Source organism: Erythranthe guttata, chromosome 14, assembly GCF_056151865.1.
Source record: "Erythranthe guttata isolate IM_541 chromosome 14, IM_541, whole genome shotgun sequence".
Classification (NCBI taxonomy): Eukaryota; Viridiplantae; Streptophyta; class Magnoliopsida; order Lamiales; family Phrymaceae; genus Erythranthe; species Erythranthe guttata.
This window is the reverse complement of record NC_142546.1, coordinates 5211677-5233646: the sequence shown is the minus strand read 5'-3', so window position 1 is coordinate 5233646 and position 21970 is coordinate 5211677. Positions and strand designations below refer to the sequence as shown.

Genomic DNA, 21970 nt, shown 5'->3' with positions numbered 1-21970 from the left:
TCAATGACCTCTCCCAAAAAATCTCCTCTAAACTTAGTGGTTGGAAAGCTCATACTCTATCTCAGGCCGGTAGATCGATCCTTGTTACTGCTGTGGCAAATGCTCTTCCTTCATATCATATGTCTGTCTTCTCCATTCCTAAATCCCTTATTTCTAAATTCGATGCTGCTTTTAGGAAGTTTTGGTGGGGTCAAAATAGCAATGGTAACTCCTTCATGCCGAAATCCTGGGATGCTATCTGCCTCCCAAAATCTGTGGGAGGTTTGGGGTTCAAACGTATGGATGATATCAACACTTCTCTTACATCAAAGCTGGCCTGGGCAATGACCTCCCCCAATGACAGCTTCTGGTCCAAAATTCTTCAAGCAAAACATTTGGGGCTTCAAAACTTCCTCAATCACTCCACTACTCCTTCTCAAGCTTCTTGGATTTGGAGAAGTATCTGCCATTCTAAATTCATCATTCTTAAAGGGGCCTGTTATTCTATCTCAGTCAATTCTGATGTTCTTATTTGGCACGATCCATGGATCCCTTCTCTGCCCAACTTCAAACCTTCTCCGCTCCCCCATATTTCCCCCAACTACAACCTGGTTAGAAGTCTTGTGTTCGATAACTCCTCTTCATGGAACATAAGTCTCTTGATTGAGCTGTTTCCACCCTCTGTGGTTGACGAGATTAGGAAAATCATCATCATTCCTGTCTTCAAACCTAAAACTCTTATTTGGGCTCCCTCCAAGTCAGGGAAATTCTCATCTAAGAGTGCTCTCCAAACTTTGAATTCTTCCCGTTTTAATAATGCTTTTCTTGCTTCATCTTTTCCCTGGAAGAATCTTTGGTCCTCTAAAATCCATAACAGACATAAACTTCTCATTTGGAAGCTGATTCATGACATCTTGCCCACCAAGATTAAACTCTCCTCCCTCTTCCCTATCACTTGTTGCCTTTGCCCTCTCTATGGGCTGCATATGGAGTCTTCTCACCACTTATTCTTGACTTGTCCATTTATCTCTCAATTGTGGATTAATTCTAAGTGGAATCTCTGCACTGTTCCTTATCATAATAAGTCTTTGAAATCATGGATCAGTCTTATCCTTAAGAAAAATGGTGGTTTAGTTGCTAATGAAACCCAAAGGGAAGAATTCACAGTCTTCATGGCAGTGCTTTTTGAGAATATTTGGTTTACTCGAAATCTTATCACTCATGGCTCTCCCCCCTCTTCTGTGCAGGTTACTCTTAGAAGGATTTCTTCACTGGCATCTGCTCACTGGAACAGCCAACTTTCTTCCTCTCTCAAAGCTGGTTCGTCCTCCTTCCAGACATGGTTCAAACCGCCTCTCAACTGGCTTAAAGTGAACTCAGATTGCTCATTTGTGAATGGAATATCATACTCATCTTTTATCATCCGCAATTCAAATGGTTCCATCATTCATGCTCAAGCCAACGTCTACTATTGCCATGACGCTCTTGTAGCTGAATCCCTTGCGATCAGAGATGCATGCAGCTTCATCTTTAAAACTCGTTTGACTAATATCATTTTCGAGTCGGACTGCCTCAATGCTATAAAATTTATCCATGACCCCCTTGATTCAATGCACTGGTCTGCCTCTATCATTATCGAAGAAATCAGAAGCCTTTGGGGAATGTGGCCCCGTTGGAGATTTAAATTCTGCCCGAGGACCGCAAATTCTGCAGCTCACGCCTTTGCTAAATGGTGCTTTGAGCGGTGTTTTGTTGGTAGTTTAGATGTTAATTTTTTGCCTCTTTCTTGTTTCTGTGATGGGGGTTTTCCCATTGTTGACTCTTTTAATTTATGCATCAACAAACAACGCCTTATTCTTCATAGCTATTTCATTTATTTACTTCTAACTCAAATGTTGTCGGATGGATTGGCTCCCAAGCTTGTCAGTTGGATGGTGTTGGATGCAGTCAATAATTTTCATGATGTAGTTATACAAACGTGATACACAGCTCTCTTACGCGACGATCTTAAATTTTTCATACTGTTATAGAGTTTACATGATTTTTTTTATAAAATTAAGATTACGGATGGTCTAACGCGTAATAAATGGAAAACCTCCATGGAACACAGAAGCCAAATAGCGACTAGAATTATCCATTGTTCCATCAACGGAAACCTCGTACCTACGATTTCAGCGGCATGAAAAAATAAACCCCAGAAATGACGGCATCGTAAAAGACACGAAATTATGAAGAAATAGTTGTTGCCTGTAGGAGTTATCCATCGATGATGAATAAGAAAAAAATATTCGTGGTTAGGGTTTACAGAACTGAAGAAGATGATAGAAGAGACGTAGAATTCTTATTTCTTCAATAACAATTTAATATAGGCAATTATTATGATAATTAAATTACTTTTTATTATGATACTATTGTTGTAATCAGATGTAGTTAATATTTAATTAAGTTTTAATTTTAAGGGTATTTATGTAATTTTATTATACCCCATGTGTCGTACTTAAACTTTTTATGGGGTTCTTACTAATCATACGTGGCACATTTTATTGGTTAATGTTCAATCGTTTTGATCCGAAGAGTACAACCCCTCTCGGACCCTAGACAAAAAAATTAAATATGTTGCAATAATGCAAATGAAACAAAAGGCTGAGAACTCATGTGGGAAAGAAAGGAGAATTGTTGCAAACACTATTCCACCAGTAATACGTGAACATAAACAATTTTTCGCGAAAGACAAATAGTATATATCGTATCTTTATTCTTGTTTTTATTTTTTTTATAATATTTGTTTTACTATTTTTTTTGATTTAACAATACAAAAGGAAATATATACAGTTAGACCTCTATAAATTATTTAACAATTTATTCTTTTTTTTTTTTTTTAAAGTAATTGCTAACAATTTATTCTTTGATTGGCTGATTAAACGTTTAAAAGTGACACATGCACCGTCCATGACTCCTATCATATTAATCAATAAATACATTTTTTTATTTAATTGATGAAATCCTTACAAAAATCATATACCATAAATTAATAAATTTTGAATGTGAAATTAAAAATTCGTCAAATGACAATAAGGGACGTGACAAAAGAGTTCATGCACATTGGTTTTGAGAAAAAAAAATAATTTTGTAAATAAACTCATTCCCACGTCTTATGTATAAAATACCCTCCACAATATAATCTTTATAAATTTTATCAATTATATACTCTAACTTTCTCAATATTATACACTTATCACGGATTTAAACAAATATATCACATTAATAACCATTTTAATAATTTTTTGAGAAAAAAAATTCAAAAACATTTTTTTTCTGAATTTAATTTTTCCGGCCAGATTCCGCCTTTGACCGGGTGGTTCTCCGGCATTGACTTTTTATTTTTTTGATTTCTTTTCTTAAAATTATTTTAATAATATTACTTTCATGGCTGTCGAACAGTAATTTAACTGTCGGAGACAGTAATTTAACTGTTAATTGATTTTAACAGTAATATTAAATACCAAAACAGTAATATTATTAATATTACTGTCCCAAACACTAATATTATGAATATTACTTTCCCGAACAGTAATATTACTAATATTACTGTCCCAGAAAGTAATATTATTGCATGAGACAGTAATATTACGGTCAAAGACAGTAATATTACGCTCGAAGAAAGCAAAAACTGTAGACCAAGACGATAAAATTAATTAATACTACTATCTCAGATAGTTAAATTACTGTTTACGACAGTTAAATTACTGTTGGAGATATTAATTTAGCAGTCAATACAGTGATATTAATTAAAATAAAATTTTTTAGGAAAAAAAAATTTAAAAAAAAAAAAAAAATTCAATGCCGGAGACCGGCGGTCTTCGGTGGTGGCAGGTCAAAATTGATTAATTGGTGAAATTGGGCTAAATTTGGGTGTAAATCATGAAATTGAAGTTGAATTGGGTTTGAAAGAATTGGTGATAATTTTGGTATATATAAAATGTTTTCCTTATTTGCAAATAAGTTTGAATGAGCTGAAATTATTTGAAAAACTAAAAAGTTGGATGTCCTTTTTTTTAAGGGTTAAATACAAAAACACCCCTGTACTATGGACTTTGTATCATATACCCCCTGTACTATCCATAAATACAAAAACCCCCCTACTGTTATATTTTTTTCCAAAATATGACGAAAATACCCCTGTTAAGCCTATAAATATAAGGGTTTATTTGAGCCATTTTCCAATATATATTTTAACATTTTCGGCCAATTTACTTGGTAAATTTTGATATTTTTTTTCAAAACATTTAATTACTTAGATTTTTTTTTTTTCTGAATAAAACCTTTTATTTTTGTCGATTTGAATTTCTTCATTTTTTTCTTAAATGTGTTCCGGTAGTTCAAGTAATTCTAACAATAATAGGATTGTAAAGAAGTTTGTAATCTTGGGATGTTTGAACTACCGGAAAACATTTAAGAAAAAATAAATGAAGAAACTCAAAATGACAAAAATAAAAGGTTTTATTCAGAAAATTAAAAAAGTATAAGCAATTAAATATTTTGGAGAAAAAAATATAAATACCAAAATTTCCCACGTAAAATTCACTGAAAAGGTAAAATATATAGTGAAAAATGACTCTATATATATATATATGCTTGAGTAGGGGTATTTTCGTCATATTTTGGAAAAAAATGTAATGTGAGGGAGGTTTTTGTATTTATGTGTAGTACATGGGGGTATATGATACAAAGTTCATAGTACAGGGGTGTTTTTGTATTTAACCCTTTTTTTTAATTAAGTGTCCTGGGCCTCTTTATCATTAACCTTTAAAAAATCATGTGCTAATTATTGATCAATATGTGAACCATTAACTTAAAATATCTAAATCACTAAACTAAATAAATAAAATATAGACATTATATCTACATTGTGGTAAAATTAGAAGAAAAATAGAAACGCAATTTGATAGATTTCAAGTGAACTTTCTACATTGGAATTTTCCTAATTTAGCAGGTACCACGTAAATAGAAGTTTTCAAAAATGAAAATTTAAGATATGCAATATGGTACTTGAATTGACGAGAAAACTATCATCGTCATGAAAATATAATTGATATAATTTTCGGAATAACCAGTTGATAGACAATAGGAATCTAAGAAATAATTCAAAAAGATTCTTAATTAGATGAGATCTCATCCCTTGATATATTTGATTTTAATTGGTAATTAAAATTAAATTTGGACTAGGATTTATAAAAATCTTTATAATTAGATGAGATCCCATTCCTTGATATATTTGATTTTAATTGGTAATTAAAATTAGATTTGGACTAGGATTTATAAAATTCTTTATAAATAGAAGTGGTGGAGTAGAGAAAAGTACTGGGACAATAACAAACAATTCTCCATCCCACAATCACACGCTCCCCTCTCACGTGAAACAAGAAGAAGAATTTTTTTCTTCTTTCTTTTCTCTTTTTCTAAACTAAGATGGAGGGTGCTTTGCCAATATTGCCTCCTCCAGACATAAGAATGATTGTAGACAAAACCGCTCGGTACGTGGTGAAGAATGGACCAGAGTTCGAGCAAAGGATTATTTCAAGCTGTCAAGGGACACAAAATTTTAGCTTTTTACATTCCGATGATCCTTACCATGCTTACTATAAGCACCGTATATCGGAAGCTCGGGCCGCCACCAACTAAGTACACTTTTTCTTGCTTTGTTGTTATTTTTTTTACTAGTAGGCTTATGAGTTATTTCTTTTAATTTTGCTATTTCAATTAGTGTTTTAATCATCCTTGTTATATAAGGAGACCGTTTTTAAGGAACTTGCATTATTTTTGCTTTAATAAAAATATAATTTGTAGTAATCATGAATTGATAATATGGTGTTGGATTTTTGAAGGTTGAAGAGAGTTCCATCCGTCGTAATCAGGGACATGGAACTTGGTCTTTTGATAGGAGACGTAATCGGGCACGTAATGCTGAAGCTTCTCTCTTCGTAACATTTAAAAATAAAAAAAATACATACCACACTCATCATAACTTGGCAGCATGCAACATACATATAAACTTTTTACTTGAAAGTACAAAGAATGACTGTAAGCAATGTGATATAAGATACACCATCAGTGGTCAGTATACACCCTAGAAGAGCTAAACCAATCACAGCTCTTAATCTAAATAAACGAAAGGATTCATCGTCAATGAAAGCACACACATGATCCATATACTTGTACTTGTACAACTTAAATCAATTAAAGAGCATAATTTAGTTCTCTATCATTAGTTATCACTGCACAGATAATGAACCATCTTGCTTCATCTTCATAAGACCGTTCTCAATGTTCCGTAACACCGGTTTATAGCTGCGGCAAAATACCAGTTACATTAGCGTGACATAAGCTAATTAAAATAAAATAAAAAGCATTAGAGAAGAGAGAGAGAGAATGCATACAGGCGTGCAAGACCATTATAAGCTTGGGTTGCTCGCTGAAGGCGTGCCGAGAGCTGCAACACCTCTGCAGATAGAGATTCTGCTCTGCTTTGTTCTTTAGCTAGCTCACTCTATACGAAGTTAAAATAAGAAACGATTCACATGTTATACCAAATTGTCAATGATTGCTTAATCATCACACAATTCAAAATAATACACTCTGCATTTTGTCAGCAAAAACTGATTTATGCAAGCGTAAATGGGACCCTCTTCTTTCTGAAATTAGAGAGAGAAGATATACTAAACAAGCAATGGACTGTTAATGTATTGATAGTAGCTGACCTTAATGGAATAAAATTCAGCGGCATATTGAGGCTCAATCAAATTATCTACTCTGCCGGAATCCAACAATGCTTGCGAAGCTTTATCATTTATACCTGCTACGCTGGCCTTTTCCATCCGCAACTTATCTAGCATGTTACGAAGTTCCTCGTTTTGCTGTAGACAAACTTTCACCTGCACGAATCACTTAATAATAAGCAAACTATACACTTTCACAAACTATTTTGGAGGATAATAGGGAAATGGAAACTGAAAGTGTTGTGTCAGTTGGTGCTCTTTAAACGCATCATCAATTTCTATTATGAACTTTCACCGACTACGTATTGCTACACAAAATGTGACGCTTAAGTCATGAGGCTTACAAAACTAATATGCTACAAACAATGTTTTTCAAAACCAGTCTAGTGATTGAAATGTTTTGATATGATAGAGTTGTTGAGGACTTGAAGACAAACGAACATACAGAATATTTTAGACTGATTACTAGGCGAAGAATTATATCAATACTACAAGCATCAAAATTAGGGACCTGATTCTCCCAGTGTGCCACCAATCCCGTCGATTCATGGTAAGCAGATGAGAGGCTCGAGTTTTCCTCAAATAGTCTCTCTATTTCTGAAGACTGGGAGTCAATCTGTAAATAGAAACTGAGGGTCAAACTTTTGCAGTTCATGACTTTAAATGAGCCAAATTGAACACATGTACCTCCATTAGAAGTTTCTGTCTGCTGCTTTCCAATCTCTCAACAGCTACTGCCATATCATGCAATTGCTTCTCGAGTTTCTCTTTGTCATCCTGAGATCAGTTACAGCATTCCCACGTAAACTTTTCATCAATGAAATGATAATAAATCGTTTGCAGAGTTAATAAGAAACAAAAATAAAATTAGTTGAACTGTTAAAAGGAAATGTTGTAATACGATAAATTCGTTAACCTCCTAACATCATTTGTTCATGCAGTAATGGAGAAATGTATGCGTTGATCAGCCAAAAGTTTCTTACCAATGTTAGTGTCTTATGGTTTGCCTGATCTATTTTGCTCTCTGCATTACATAACAAAATTCATCATATATAATAGAAAGAGAAAAGAGATCCAGGGTGCTAGAGAAACAGCGGTTGGCAACAGAACACAATTGCAGAGAGAACACAATTCATGATGTCGAATCGAAAGAAAAAAGAGATCTAGAGTGCTATTGGAACAGCAATTGGCAGCAGAATACAGTTGCAGCAGCGTAAACTGTGTTTTGCAAAAATAAATTAAGTTTTGTAGGCTAACATGAAGAAATGGCATTGTGATTTGACTTACATGCTTGAGGAATATTAAAAGCTAATCCTAAATCCAGATATAAAACGTAAAAATCTTAATTAGTACAACCAAGGCAGTCTTAAAGACTAACAAACTATCCTGCAACCACCAACCATCAAAAAAAAAAAAAAAGAAAGAAAGAAAATTATTAAACCATCTTTCTTCATAAGTCCTCCTGACAATCAGATCAACACATGCTAGGAAGTCCATAGACTTCTTTATGATTTTAAATAATTTGGGCCTAGCAGATTTAGCAGCAAACTTCATTTTACAAAACGTGAAAAGAAATTGGTGATACCTAGAGCTGCTTCTGAGGCAGATGCAAGTTTTTCTTCTAACTCTTGTTTCTGAATAATAAGGTCAGAGTTACGTGCCTGCTCCTCTGCTAATTGTTGATGCTCTTGCTGCCTCAATATGGATTCTTGCTGTAAATTGCCAATTTCAAATGTCTTATACAATCATAATAACGATAAAACCAAGAATTGGTGCAAATAATGTACCAGAAAATCTAACCTGAAGCTTGGACCTCAAATTGGATAATTCCTTTTCCATGGCTTGCATCTGATCAACTGAATACCCTGTTGCATTGATGGCAGCTGGAGTATTGCTCATTGCTTGCTGATGCAAAGAATTCAATTCTGCTCTTAACGCAGCTGCATCCTCTTCAGCCTAATGCAAAAGGATCAGAAACATATCAGAGTTTATGGTCCAAAGATGCGAACAATGGTTCATTAATCATTTGATAAGCCGTCTTACTCTATATTGTTCTTCTTCAGCTTCTTTCATGCGTTTTTTTAGCGTACGAATTTGCGCAGAAAGATCCTCCTATGCAAAAGTAAAGGTTTATAGGAAAATAGAAGATGGGAGTCAGGGAATCTATGGTTAGCAAATAGAGTACGGGCTGAATTGAAAAAAAAATAGAAAATCGAGTAATGGCTGGAGTTAGTACCCGTGCAACAACTGCAGCATCCTTTTCCATTGCAACATCCTTGAGAGCTTTTCTTAATGATGGGACTGTGTTCTGCTCCTGAAAATAGCAAGCGGTAGAAACAGTGTTGATTGATTACAAGATGCCAGAATGTGACTTACATAGTCAGGTTGCGAATCTATAATTTGCATCTTCTACAATGTAAAGTAAAAATCAGTATCTCATACATACATAAGCTATCTATGGATTACCTTTGAAGTATGGTTTAATTATGGAAAAACCCAACAAACTTTTACAAACACTTAGTTGAGAAATTAAAATACTCTCATAAAGTTTATTTTTTGTTTTATAAACATCCCTCAGTAATCCAATTTGTAAAATATAGATAAATGTCAGGATATTTATTATTTACAAGCTTAGCTTCATTTTCTGGTATAAGGCCAAACCTGAAGTATTTTTGTAATCTACCCTTCTAGTTTAAACCAAACTTCACATGCAATCAACGTTTATATTCTGCCAGGTCAAACTAACAAGAAAGCTTCAGCCCTCAAGTCCATAAATGATGAAGGCACAAACAAACAACAAATTTTAAGATATTAATAGTTTAAATATTTAAAACATTCTTGATGATCCTATCTTTTCTTATCTTTCTCAAATATTTTAGAGGTTGTGCATGGCAATGTTTCGGTCTGAGTCAAATTGTTCAATTCTTGATTCACACTAACACAATGGTACAATCTATAGAAAATTAACTCGGTGTGGGTGATGAAATTAGCAGTGAAAATTGAAACAAACTAAGTGAAGGTTGAAGGGAAAATTGGTAGCAGAAACTTGCTTTCACCTTAATCAAACAAGTTTAAGGTTGAAAGACTTCAAGAAGCAGAAAAATGAAACCACATATAAAACTATTTAAGATATTTAAACTTGACTTTCTACACCAAATTCCTTCAAATTCGGCTACATGTGAGACCAAGTACTCAAATATCCAATTATATCCTTATTAAACGAAAAAATCAATACGTATGAAAATCCTAGCTTGGGCACACATCATTTAGAGTGTGGGATAATGTTTCGGACAAATACGTCTTTGACCCTTCTAAAAGAGAATAACCGGACAAGAACATGTGTTTGACTTTGTTCTGTTAATGTCTTAATGATTCATACGGAAACTATGGATAAGTCCTCATGATTAAGTACCTGGGAGGATATATTTTTGTGTCAAAATATCATATAACATTGTCTAGTTCGTGGTTACACATTTATTACCATATAATGTTATGATATTAACATAACAAATAGAAAATATTTATGATAAGGTAATGAATTCAATTATATATATATTGATTGATTGAATATGTGATATAGTGATTAAACATATAATAAGATAAATAACAAATGTTATTATGCAAAGATACAAGTATGTGTGTGTGTGTGTGTGTGTGTGTGGTCATGATTATGGCTTTTCAAAAATATTTTGAGCAAGAGCTCCTGAAAGGGCTTTCAGATGATGGTTTCATTTTGTGGGGGGTGAAAACATTTCCATAAAATTAACTGAAACATAGACATATTTTCATCTTGGCCCGTTGTGTCTACAAATGATGCTGAACGGGATTTATGCCCTAATCACAATTACCATAGTTCATTGACGCATGCACACTGATCGCATCTTTTTTGTGTGCAAAACATTCACAAATGCTTAAAACATATTAAAATAAAGCCAAAGATATACGTTAATTCAAGGCACGGTAGTTACCAGATCACTGAGTCGCTTCTGCAGCATATCATCTTCAACTTCTTTCTTCTTAAGCTGATCAACGGAAATCGAAAAAATATACTTCACTACATTAGAGTATTGTACTAAAAATGATCTAACATAGCTCTCGTTAAAACGGTACCAGTGAGGTCAATTCCGCGTTTGCATCCTCGAGCTCTACATTTCGTTGGTGTATGTCTTTCAGCTGTAATACTAACCCACTGATATCATTCTGCATAATGCTATAAAAATAGCAATCAAATACAATCCACCTCTTCTCACAGAAACAAATAAAGCAAACACCTAATTTGCCACCAATTTGCACATGTAAAAAACGCATAATTCGGTACCTCCGACAGTCGATTTGTGCTCTCGGATTTCTTAATCCCCAAACCATCTAGGGCAACAACATCTCCACAAAAACGAAAAGGAAAAAAATTAAACAAAAAAAAAAAGGAATTTAATTAGGAACATAACGAAGAAGAGAAAAAATATTTTAATACCAATGGGATCTTTGCCGAGATCTGGTCCAGATACGGTTTTGCTCAATCTTTCCGCCGCTCGCTTCTGTCGAATATCTTCCAACTGTTTGCATAAATTACAGATCAAAACCAGCATAAGTTAGTCGGATTATTAGTGTAATACAACTAATTTAGCCCCAATTGAAATTATAGGGAGAGATCAGAACCGTTCTTCGACCGAGGGATTCATGACGAGCCTTCATTTTTTTTTTTTTTTTTTGTAAATAAAAATAAATGATTGTGGGTACGGAAGATGGAGATTGTGAGGAGAGAAGTCGTTCAACGAATTGGTTAGGCGGCGAAGCTCCGGCCGTCGATGAGGGAGAACGCCGTGAGGTTTTGGGCTTTCAACAAAAAATTCTTAAAAAAGAGCCACTAAATTATTCGATTAATGAATTTTTATATTGTAATTAGTGAAAATATTTTGGTAGAAATATTTTGAAAGAAAATATAATTTTCAAATAATTTGGTACTTAAACAGCTAAATGATATTTTTTAGGCTGCGGCTATATGTAAGACTAAAATTATTTGTGCAATACCAAATTAAATTTTTCAATGTATAAATACTATAAATACTATATGTATCTTTTTTTTGTTTTTTTTTCCCTCATTATTTGTATTTGGTCTTGCATGAGAAAAAAAAAACCAATTTAATTTATGGGTATATTGGTCATTTCATCTTAATAAAATAGAATCTTTTGGAATTTTTTTTTCAATTTGCTCTTGCACAAGTGGTTTTAGTATTGCATACAGCCGCAGACTTTTTTTTTTTATTTTTCTAGTTTTTGTAAGATAATTTTTTTGTGAAAAAAATAATAACTTAATATGTTGATGAAATGTATTTTTCTTTTTGCACCTTGCAATTTAGAAATGATTGTTGAATAAAAAAAATTGATTTGACATTTGACATTTGACATTTTAAAAAACACCACAAAAAATACCATAAAAAATATTTAATTACCTTCATTAGCTTTAAAAATTCATTCGTGATGCATTATGCATGTTTTAAGTGTGCAAAGTGCTATAATTTTTTCAAGGGTGCAAAGTACCAAAAGGCAACATTTTAAGGATGCAAAGTGGAATCAAGCCTTTTAGAAATGGTAGAAATTGAAAGGTTCGGTGTTGCCCTACCGAACCCACCCATACTCGGAACTAGTGTAAAGTAGACACGGCCATGGGCCAGTTTTCGGGCCGGAACCGGCCCGTTGACCGTCCCGGAACCGTGAACCGGCCCGTTCTCTCGGACACCCGTGTCTAGAAATAGGTGAACCGTGAATCGCCTGCCCGACCCGGCAGTTCACCCAAACTTTAAAATAAAATGAAAAAAATTAAAAAAAAAAAAGCTGAAAATTAAGTTCTTTTTTGAATCCCCCTCCCCCTCCCCCCCCACACACACACACACTTTTTCCGATAAATACCCTCACACCCCATTTAATTTATTCCTATTTAAAAGTAATCCTTTTAATTTATGTATCCATCAAGTATTTAAAAAAAAAATACATTTAAAAATATAAATTTCGGGCCGGCCCGGAACCGGAGTGAACTGGCGGGCTGGCCTGGCCTGCCGAACCGTGTGTAGTACGGGCCGGTTCCGGTTCCGGAAAAAGTGAACTGCGAACCGGCCCGAACCGCGTGTCTAGTGCAAAACCCTTGGCGAATAGGAACCAATTTTTAAGAGTGACCCGACCCGGTTCATTCATGTCTTCCTTTCCAAGTAAAGGGCTGTTTACCGTTTTATAAACCAACAACGACTTCATCCCTATTCTCCGATTTCTCTTTACACAAACAAATTTTCGTTCAACGAAAATCAAAAAGCCTACAAATTGCCACCACCCCCAAATTTAAAGTACCCTTCATTCCTTCATCATTTCAATAAATCTTCAGCAATCGAGCGTTCATCTCTGCGCGATACAATTTATAAATTGAAATTAAAGAATGGGTTTTTCCAGAATCGGCACCTCCTTAACGCGTTCCAGGGTAAGCCTCGTCTTCTGTAAAATTCCATGGATGTATATATGTGTATGTATGTATGTATGTATGTATGTATGTATAATACTGCTGCAGATTTAATTTAGTTTTTGTAAAATAAAAATTATCAATTTTGCAGAATATTATTGATAGGGCTAGTAAAGCCGGCAGGATACCCTACTTATGGAACAAACCTAATTTTGGAGGTTTAAACGCAATTAATCGATTGGATGAAAGTATAAATCAATTCGACGGAAAAATACAGTTTCTGAGGGGTTATATAGCCACAGTTGGAGCTAGTAAAGGATCGCCGCTTCCTCGGAATTCCTTTTCAGATTTTACTGCGTATCCCAGAATTAGTAGATTTTTCTCCAGTGAAGCGCCAAAGAAGAAGAGTAAGTTTTTTTTTTTTTTTTTTTAATTTAATTTTTGATGGAGTTTGATTTTTAATATGTTTTCGTTGTTCCCTTTGTTGGCAGATTATGAAAATTTCTCACCGAAAGAGAACAAGGGAGTTCCAGAGCAGAATGAGCAGAAAACCGGGTCCAAAGGTTTGTTTGCTAATTGCTATCACTTGCTTAATCTTGTGTATATATTATTATATTTATTGTAATGCTGAAACCCCCCTAATTTATAGTTATGGTCGTAAACTTCCATTAGTAACCCGGTAGTAATTTGAAACGAAAGAAACTAAATTTATAAGCATCATACCGACCTACTGTACACATTTCGTAGTATTGATTTTATTTATTTATTTATATTTTTCTTAAAATCAGTGTCCGTACAGCGCCGCTTTGAGGTCCGTCCAAATAGTATATCATGAGGATTGTACTTTGTAATGAACAGAAAATCATAAGTTGGTTTGTAAATGTTTATGGGGTTCCATTTGACCATTTATAGCTTTAATTTGAGGTCCACAAGTATGTGAATAATATCGCGGAATTGCTACAAGGTGTTATTACTTATTAAAGATTACATTTTTTTTTTGCTTTTTTTTAGAGGTTAAATTATATTACCTTTGCACAACCTTGTTATCAGAATTTTTTTCAATAGGGTATGTTATAAGGTCATAGAGAAAGGTCCTTTAATAATGTTTTCTGATTTGATTTGCTGTATCTCAGAGGAAGGAAATACAGATGGTCAGGGCTATTTCCGAGACCTTTTTTCCAAGAATCTGCAAAATATAGTCACCTCTTTACTGGTGATTGGGTTGTTCATTTCAGCACTTTCATCGACGCCCCGAGAAGGGGAACAGGTAGCTGAAAATGTTTTAAGTACTCGAGTTTTTGTTAAACTTTCAAGTAAAGAATCACTTAACTCAATTAAACTGTGAGCGTATAATTGCTTTCTCAATCCTTATAAAAGTACCTTACAGTTTTCTAATCTTCTTGGCTGCATTTTCTGTTATGTGTCCTGTTGTTGTTTCTGTTTCTTTGTTTGATATGTGGATACTTGAGACGAAATCAAGTTAATGTTTTATTTATATTGGGCATTGCTTTATTTTGCCTTAATTTTCATTATGCAAAATCGGGAGCTTTGGGAGATTGAAAGACTCATAATCATGTAACTTTGTACCTCATTTAAAATGGTTTTCATATCTCTTAGCTTTATTCAAAGATAGAAGTTAAAAAGTTCAGAATGAATCTATTTGGTTATGTTGTTGATGTACATTGAGATCTCAAGTATGAATAGCTTTTTTCAGAAGAAAACTTTCGAATAAAATTGGCAGTGTACCTCAAGGCATACTGATAGACTTTGTCGAACCACATAAGGAAAATCCTTACGAATCTTTTGCTTTTATACTTGGGATAGATAGAAAATATTGACTAATTTATTCAGGTGTGGATATGATTGTGTAATATTTGGAACATCAGATGTTAAAATAGTATATTTGGCATTATTAGTGTGTTTTTATTTCCAACCAAATATACTCTTCGGCCATTGTTCGAGCTCTTCTCCATCATTTTACCCCCTTTTTATTCTTTTTTTCTTCACCGACAAACATTTTATTCAGAAACAGACGAACTATTTCTTATTTGCTATAAAGACCAATCTTCGTCGAAAATGCCATTATTTCTTCCAAACTTGTTCTTGGAAATTTTGTTGCAAACAAATCCCCACAGATAGTGAAGAATAGTTCCAGTGGTAGCCATCAATTTTTAAAAAATCCATGTGAGGCATTTTAGCTTCTTCGGTTCTTCCAGATTAAAAAAAAAAGACAAAAAAAAAAGAGAATCAATTCAGAGACAGTGAACTAACTAATGCACATGTTATTATTAATGATAAACATTTTGATTTGCAGTGAAACATTTTGGTTTATAGTATACACTGTAGTACAGTATGCATTTAATTGAACTGATTGAACTCACTCTATATGTTCCTTCTTCACTTCTCATATTGCTTACTGTTTGTGTTAGTATGATATAAACTTCTTCCTCCTTTAGCTTGTTGCAGTGTCATTTTGCCTTTGTCTTCACTTGATTGATTTTGTCATTCATATTTGACTATGGCTTTGCAGATTAGTTTTCAAGAATTCAAAAACAAGCTTCTCGAGCCAGGTTTAGTAGACCATATAGTTGTTACCAATAAATCCGTCGCTAAAATATACATGAGAAGCTCACCGAAGAATCAAAGCCATGGCAAAACCGCAGAATCTGAATTCGAAACACCAGTTAGCGGCACCCATGAAAGAGCAAAAGACAGTCAGTATAAATACTATTTTAATATTGGAAGTGTCGAATCTTTTGAAGATAAGCTGGAAGAAGCCCAAGAAGCATTGGGGATAGATACACATGATTTTGTGCCGGTTACTTACGTTTCTGAAATGGCTTGGTTTCAAGAGTTAATGAGATTCGCTCCGACACTTTTGTTGTTGGGAACACTTTTCTTCGCCGGTCGGAAAATGCAAGGCGGACTTGGTGTTGGAGGTCCTGGTGGAAATGGGGCCCGCGGAATATTCAACATTGGAAAAGCTCCCATTACAAAGATGGATAAGAATGCGAAGAAGGTTTGTCCTTATTAGAGGGTGTTTTGCTAAACTTATAAGCTGTTAAAAGAGCTTATAAGTTCTTTCAAACTGTTTGGTAATTTTTTTTTAAAAAGATCATAAAAATTCAAAAAAATAGGCTGCTGAGAACTTTGAAGATCTTTTTTAAAAAGTAGCTATACCTAACTTTTTTATTTAAGATCTTATAAATGAGTAAAAATAACTTATAAGCTCATTGTCCAAACACTTTAAAAATTAATTCTAAAAATAAGACCTAACAGCTTACGAGGTCTTAAAACAACTTATCTGACGTAAGAGCTTATCAACTTAGTGTTATATAAATAAGGTTGAAATGCTAGCTTGTTCATAAATAGCTGATTCGTTTCTTTTTTTTTTTTTCTTTTTCATTTCCAGGTTTATTTCAAAGATGTTGCCGGCTGTGATGAAGCAAAGCAGGAGATAATGGAGTTTGTTCATTTCCTAAAGAACCCTAAGAAGTATGAGCTGTTGGGGGCCAAAATCCCCAAAGGGGCTCTATTAGTTGGCCCCCCCGGGACTGGTAAAACACTTCTAGCAAAAGCAACTGCGGGTGAATCTGGTGTGCCTTTTCTAACCATATCTGGTTCCGATTTCATGGAGATGTTTGTTGGTGTGGGTGCTTCAAGGGTTAGAAGTTTGTTCCAAGAGGCAAGGCAATGTGCACCTAGCATTGTATTCATCGATGAAATCGATGCAATTGGTCGAGCAAGAGGGCGTGGTGGTCTTTCTGGTTCGAATGACGAGCGCGAGAGCACTCTTAATCAGTTGCTTGTGGAAATGGATGGATTCGCAACTACTGCTGGTGTCGTTGTTCTTGCTGGAACTAATAGACCCGATATTTTAGACAAAGCCTTGCTTAGGCCTGGTCGATTTGACCGGCAAATTAGTATAGATGTACCTGATATTAAAGGCCGTGAGCAAATATTTCAGGTCTATCTGAAGAAGATCACACTTGAACACGAGCCTGTGTATTTCTCTCAGAGACTTGCTGCCCTCACTCCTGGATTTGCTGGTGCGGATATTGCGAATGTTTGCAATGAAGCTGCTTTAATTGCTGCAAGGGGTGGCGAAATTATGGTGAAAATGGAGCACTTTGATTCGGCTATTGACAGGATAATTGGTGGTCTTGAGAAGAAAAATAAGGTAAGACTTTCTTGAATCGTTCACTTAATGACGTGTGTGTATGGTTTGTTGTTATTGCTACTAACTTCTGCAGTGCTTGAACATATCTGATGAATGAAACTGAACTATATGTAACACAATAGTTGCATTGAGTGTTCGTTATATGCGGATTGTCGTACTAGTTATATAGAACAAACAACTTTAACTATGTTGAACTTTCTTAAAGTATTATATAGAAAGTAACGCCTCACTAGTCCTATATGTATTGTTAATCAAAATGTAAATTTCAGATTTACTTTGCTTTAGTGGAATTAACTCAGTGTATAATTGAAGTAAAGGAAGGTAATTATGTTTAGAAATGGGGAGTTCTTGAAAACTATTGATAATGTATTAAAAATTCTAATGCGAAGATAAAAAATATATGAAAAAACATAAACACGTACATATATATAAGTATCTATTTATTCGTAGTTGCCCTGAATATTTTATGAATAAAAAATTATATTGTCATCTGCATAATAATTAATACTGCCAACAATGATTTGGCATAATTTACCTCCCAATAATGTTGGCTCAATTAAACTTTGAACAATTAGATTCTCGCTCTCCTGAAATTTCAAGAACTTCTCGATCAATTAGTTGTATTAGTAAAAAGCCTGGCCTTTTTATTCATGTGATTGAATAATTAATAGAATTCCAGTTTTGAAGTCTTAGCTGGTGCTTGTCCGATAATAGTAAAATGTGAGCACCTGAATTATCGGTCGCCCTCTGATATTGTCTTGTATAGCCCCATTGGCTGTTTTATTGTTCATTTGCTTCTATTAGAGAAAAGGAGGATGTCATCTTCATAGAAGATATAAAAGATTTATTGTATGTGTCTCCCCAGTTTGCGAGGTTTCAGTTGACCAGATTTCTCTAACTGCTTCAGATTAAAGAAGGTCAACACCTGCTGACATAGGTCTTTACAGACTTTACGGAGTTACTATAGATTTGATATTCATATAAGGATTTAAGTGCTGGTTTATTTTGCTAAACTGAAGATTTGCACCATTCCTCGCAAATAGATATTGCTGCAATTATTTGTGCTCTGCTTAGATTCCTTGGCTGTCTAGGGTTAGTCATCTTACCAACTTAAGTAGGTTTCTGATTGTCATATAATTCCATTTTGTCGTGGAAGCAGTCTTTTAAGGTTTTTTATGGTACTTATTTTTATACTTTTAGTTTAATAGTGAGTCGATAATTTCCTACCTTTGAAGAATAAAACGACAAGATTTTCTTGGATGATCGATCTGTCCAATCATTGCATGGATAAATGCAAGATTTTTCCAACAGCACCCCCGTTTCTTTTTCTCCTATCTGGAATACTATGTTATGTATAAAACAAATCAGTTTTAATCACAATCATATATATGTTGTATAGTCTCTTAATCTACTAACTATCAGCAAACGTAAGTTTCCTTTGTTTGTTTATCTTTTCACTATCTATATCAGCTATTTGTCACGACATGCAGTTCGAACATATATTACATTGTATATAGCTAGTCATTTTCATTTGTCTTGTAACGGGACTAGTCCTTATAGGTAGATGTGAAATATGCCCTTAAGTACCTATGCACATCAGTTGTCGAAGTGGCTGTTGTGTCCATTGCCACTGCAGTTTCTACTCAACTCATGACTATGTCTCGTACTAACCAGCTACTTGTATTTTTTTTTCCTTTTTTTTTTTCTCTGCAGACACAATTTTTCATGCTAAAAACAAAAGGCATCCTTAATTTGTTGCACTGAATCTTTCTTATGTAATTAGATGTTCATGTGCACGTGATATTTCTTAGGAATTGAAACATCCTTAATTATTTCAATGTTATAATATTTCATTTCGTTGATGTTTTACAAACAGGTTATAAGTAAACTGGAACGAAGAACTGTAGCATACCATGAGTCAGGCCATGCTGTAGTTGGGTGGTTATTAGAACATGCAGATCCGTTGTTGAAGGTAACTATCGTACCTCGTGGTACTGCTGCTCTTGGCTTTGCGCAATACGTTCCCAGCGAAAACCTTCTCATGACTAAAGAGCAGCTCTTTGATATGACCTGCATGACTCTCGGTGGCCGTGCCGCCGAACAGGTACACTAGAACCTCGCTTAAATTTCATTTCTCCTGGTCCCAACTCGCTGACTATTAATTCGATAATTTAATATTCCGCTAAATTAATAGAATTTTACTAGTCCCAACTGCCAACTCTATTAATTTATAGAGGTTTACGTATTTCAAATCAAATAAGATTTAGGATACCAAAGAAACAGAAATGTTATGCGACATTGTTAAGCACATTAGGTCAACTTCACATAAATTATTTGATGTTGTAATTTATTTTGATTAGGTATTGTTGGGAAAAATATCAACTGGAGCGCAGAATGATTTGGAGAAAGTGACGAAAATGACGTACGCTCAAGTGGCGGTGTACGGTTTTAGTGAAAAAGTGGGACTTCTCTCCTTCCCTCAGAGGGAAGATGGATACGAGATGATGAAACCATACAGCAGCAAAACAGCTGCTATAATCGACACTGAAGTGCGTGAATGGGCTGCAAAGGCGTATAAACGGACAGTGGAATTGATAGAGGAACACAAAGAGCAAGTGGCTCAAATTGCCGAGTTGTTGCTTGAAAAGGAAACTCTTCATCAAGAGGACTTAGTACAGGTACTCGGTCCACGACCTTTCCAGTCATCTGAAATGACTAATTATGACAGATACAAGAAAGGATTTCAAGATGAAGCCGCCGAAGAAGCTGTTGTACTACCTGAAGTTGTGCCCGTGTAGTACTTAGTACCCGATGATGATCAATTGTTTTTTTTTTCTTCTTTTTTTTGTTGGAATTTTGTCGTTTTCTTGAAGTGTATAATATCGATTTATTTAGGGTTTCGGAATTGTTGACAGACAAGACAACCGGAGACTGACTTTGTATATTGGTTGTAGTCGATGCAATTCTTGGTTGTATGTACGTACACTACGAAAAATTCCTTCCTGAAGTGGATGTTGAGTTCCATTTGCTATTTGATGGAATGAACTTGTACTGTTAGTTGAATAGTTTTTTTCTGGTGAACTCGTTTTAAAAGTTTGAATTATAATAAATGATGCACTCGCACTTTTTGGCATTACCATCTTATGATACATTTAGCATTTGGTCTAAGATTATTACTTGAGTTAATGATTTGGACCATGCATGAAACAATAGTTACTTTCAATTTATCAAATGGATTGATTAATAAAAGAAAAAGAGCAGTGATAAATGTGCATATTCTATGTTATACCGGGTGAAATACATTGGGTAAATCTTTACCATTTATATATATATAAACACACACATACACACATTGGTGTATGTGTAAATCAACGGTAAAAAATCACCCGTGTAGTCTTCACTGGATATAGCATAGAAATAACTGTGATATAAATGTTCGTTTTATTTTGGTTTAGATATCGGTGTGTAGAGATGATAATGGATCGAGTTTTGTGCGGAGTGTCTTGTTGACTTTTGTTTAAATTAATTCACTTGGGATATGAATATGATGTTGTATCACTCACCTTGATGGATTAAAGGGAACACAGGAATAGGTCTCGCGTAGAGACCTATTCCTGTGTTCCCTTTAATCCATCAAGGTGAGTGATACAACATGTTTAGAAAGAGAAAACAAAAATCTCTTGCCTGCCATTTTTTATTTATTTGTCAAGCATCTTGGGACATCTCCAAAGTGGGTTTGACCATTTTTCAATCTAAACATCACAAAATTTAAAATATGAAAAAGATAGGCTTTGAATTAACTCTTAATTCAACTTGAATTATCAATATTGAACGTAGGATGAGCAGGGCCCGGTTCTGAGGGGAGGCGAAGTAGGCGGTCGCCTAGGGTCCCCGGATTTTTTCAAAAATTTAGGGCCCCAAATTTGTTTATACCCTTTATATATGAACATTTATTGAAAAAATATATATTATGTATATATAATTATTGAGAACCTTAATTCATAAATATATATAAATTCACCGTTCTTATTTTTTTCTTTAATTCCTCTAATCAGGGGCCCTAATTATTAAATATATAATGTATTAGTTACTTATTTTTATATATATTCACTTGTTTTAGTGCTATTTCATGCAAATTATCCTTAAAAAAAAAATCGGGGGCGCTGCCCCCGAACCCCAAAAACTTGAACCCCACTATATCACAAATTTCTACTCTTGCCACCGGCTATGTACCTTACAAAATCGAGTTAACATCGAGTCTATCACCTTTTTTGAAAAAAATAAGTTTTATTATATATTGTAGAAGAGCCCCATTTTTTAGTCGTCTTCAAATCTCGCCTAGGGCCCCCAAAATCTCAGGAAACGGCTCTGTGGATGAGAAAGATATCAATGAATCAATGTACACTGACCATGTTTTGAGTTATCTAAAATTTAAAATATAACTAATTTATGCATAATTTTGTCACTGCACATACAATCTAGCTGATTCAAGTTGGATTAAAATGCTAATGTAAAATACTATAAGTTAATTTATGTGTTTTGAATTTTGTCGAAATCAGACTAAAAAATTTGTTAGAATTTATGTTATTT

The 21970-nt window shown here is 34.3% G+C and overlaps 2 protein-coding genes across 5 annotated transcripts; one reads left to right on the top strand and one right to left on the bottom strand.

The window, feature by feature from the left end:
- Positions 1–6005: 6005 nt before the first annotated feature.
- LOC105956628 (myosin heavy chain-like protein) lies at positions 6006–11727 on the bottom strand. Of its 4 annotated transcripts, none has more exons than XM_012980485.2 (15): positions 11412–11727; positions 11227–11308; positions 11074–11135; positions 10866–10955; positions 10724–10777; positions 8992–9069; positions 8799–8867; positions 8556–8711; positions 8341–8467; positions 7739–7779; positions 7443–7532; positions 7267–7371; positions 6738–6911; positions 6417–6526; positions 6006–6327 (listed from the first exon to the last, which is right to left on the bottom strand). In XM_012980485.2, exons 1-15 carry the CDS (start codon positions 11445–11447, stop codon positions 6252–6254), a joined length of 1350 nt encoding a protein of 449 aa, XP_012835939.1. In that variant the 5' UTR covers positions 11448–11727; the 3' UTR covers positions 6006–6251. The 4 variants fall into 4 exon arrangements, with proteins under 4 accessions (XP_012835939.1, XP_012835940.1, XP_088669152.1 ...); XM_012980486.2 differs by having other exon boundaries at positions 11074–11120; XM_088813026.1 differs by having other exon boundaries at positions 10866–10965; positions 11412–11637.
- Positions 11728–12933: 1206 nt separating this feature from the next.
- On the top strand, positions 12934–20513 carry LOC105956629 (ATP-dependent zinc metalloprotease FTSH 10, mitochondrial). Its single transcript, XM_012980490.2, has 8 exons — positions 12934–13221; positions 13352–13607; positions 13692–13763; positions 14334–14467; positions 15731–16219; positions 16613–17380; positions 19257–19484; positions 19741–20513. Exons 1-8 carry the CDS (start codon positions 13180–13182, stop codon positions 20176–20178), a joined length of 2427 nt encoding a protein of 808 aa, XP_012835944.1. The 5' UTR covers positions 12934–13179; the 3' UTR covers positions 20179–20513.
- The last annotated feature ends 1457 nt before the right edge of the window (positions 20514–21970 follow it).

Excerpts from the sequence above, each read along its gene's own strand:
- LOC105956628 (XM_012980485.2), bottom strand. The coding sequence starts at position 11,447 with ATGAAGGCTCGTCATGAATCCCTCGGTCGAAGAACG. Across the intron at positions 11,309-11,411 it reads AATCCCTCGGTCGAAGAACG|TTGGAAGATATTCGACAGAA; the intron begins GTTCTGATCTCT and ends TTATGCAAACAG. Across the intron at positions 10,778-10,865 it reads ACGCGGAATTGACCTCACTG|CTTAAGAAGAAAGAAGTTGA; the intron begins GTACCGTTTTAA and ends TCCGTTGATCAG.
- LOC105956629 (XM_012980490.2), top strand. The coding sequence starts at position 13,180 with ATGGGTTTTTCCAGAATCGGCACCTCCTTAACGCGTTCCAGG. Across the intron at positions 13,608-13,691 it reads TGAAGCGCCAAAGAAGAAGA|ATTATGAAAATTTCTCACCG; the intron begins GTAAGTTTTTTT and ends CTTTGTTGGCAG. Across the intron at positions 16,220-16,612 it reads TGGATAAGAATGCGAAGAAG|GTTTATTTCAAAGATGTTGC; the intron begins GTTTGTCCTTAT and ends TTTCATTTCCAG.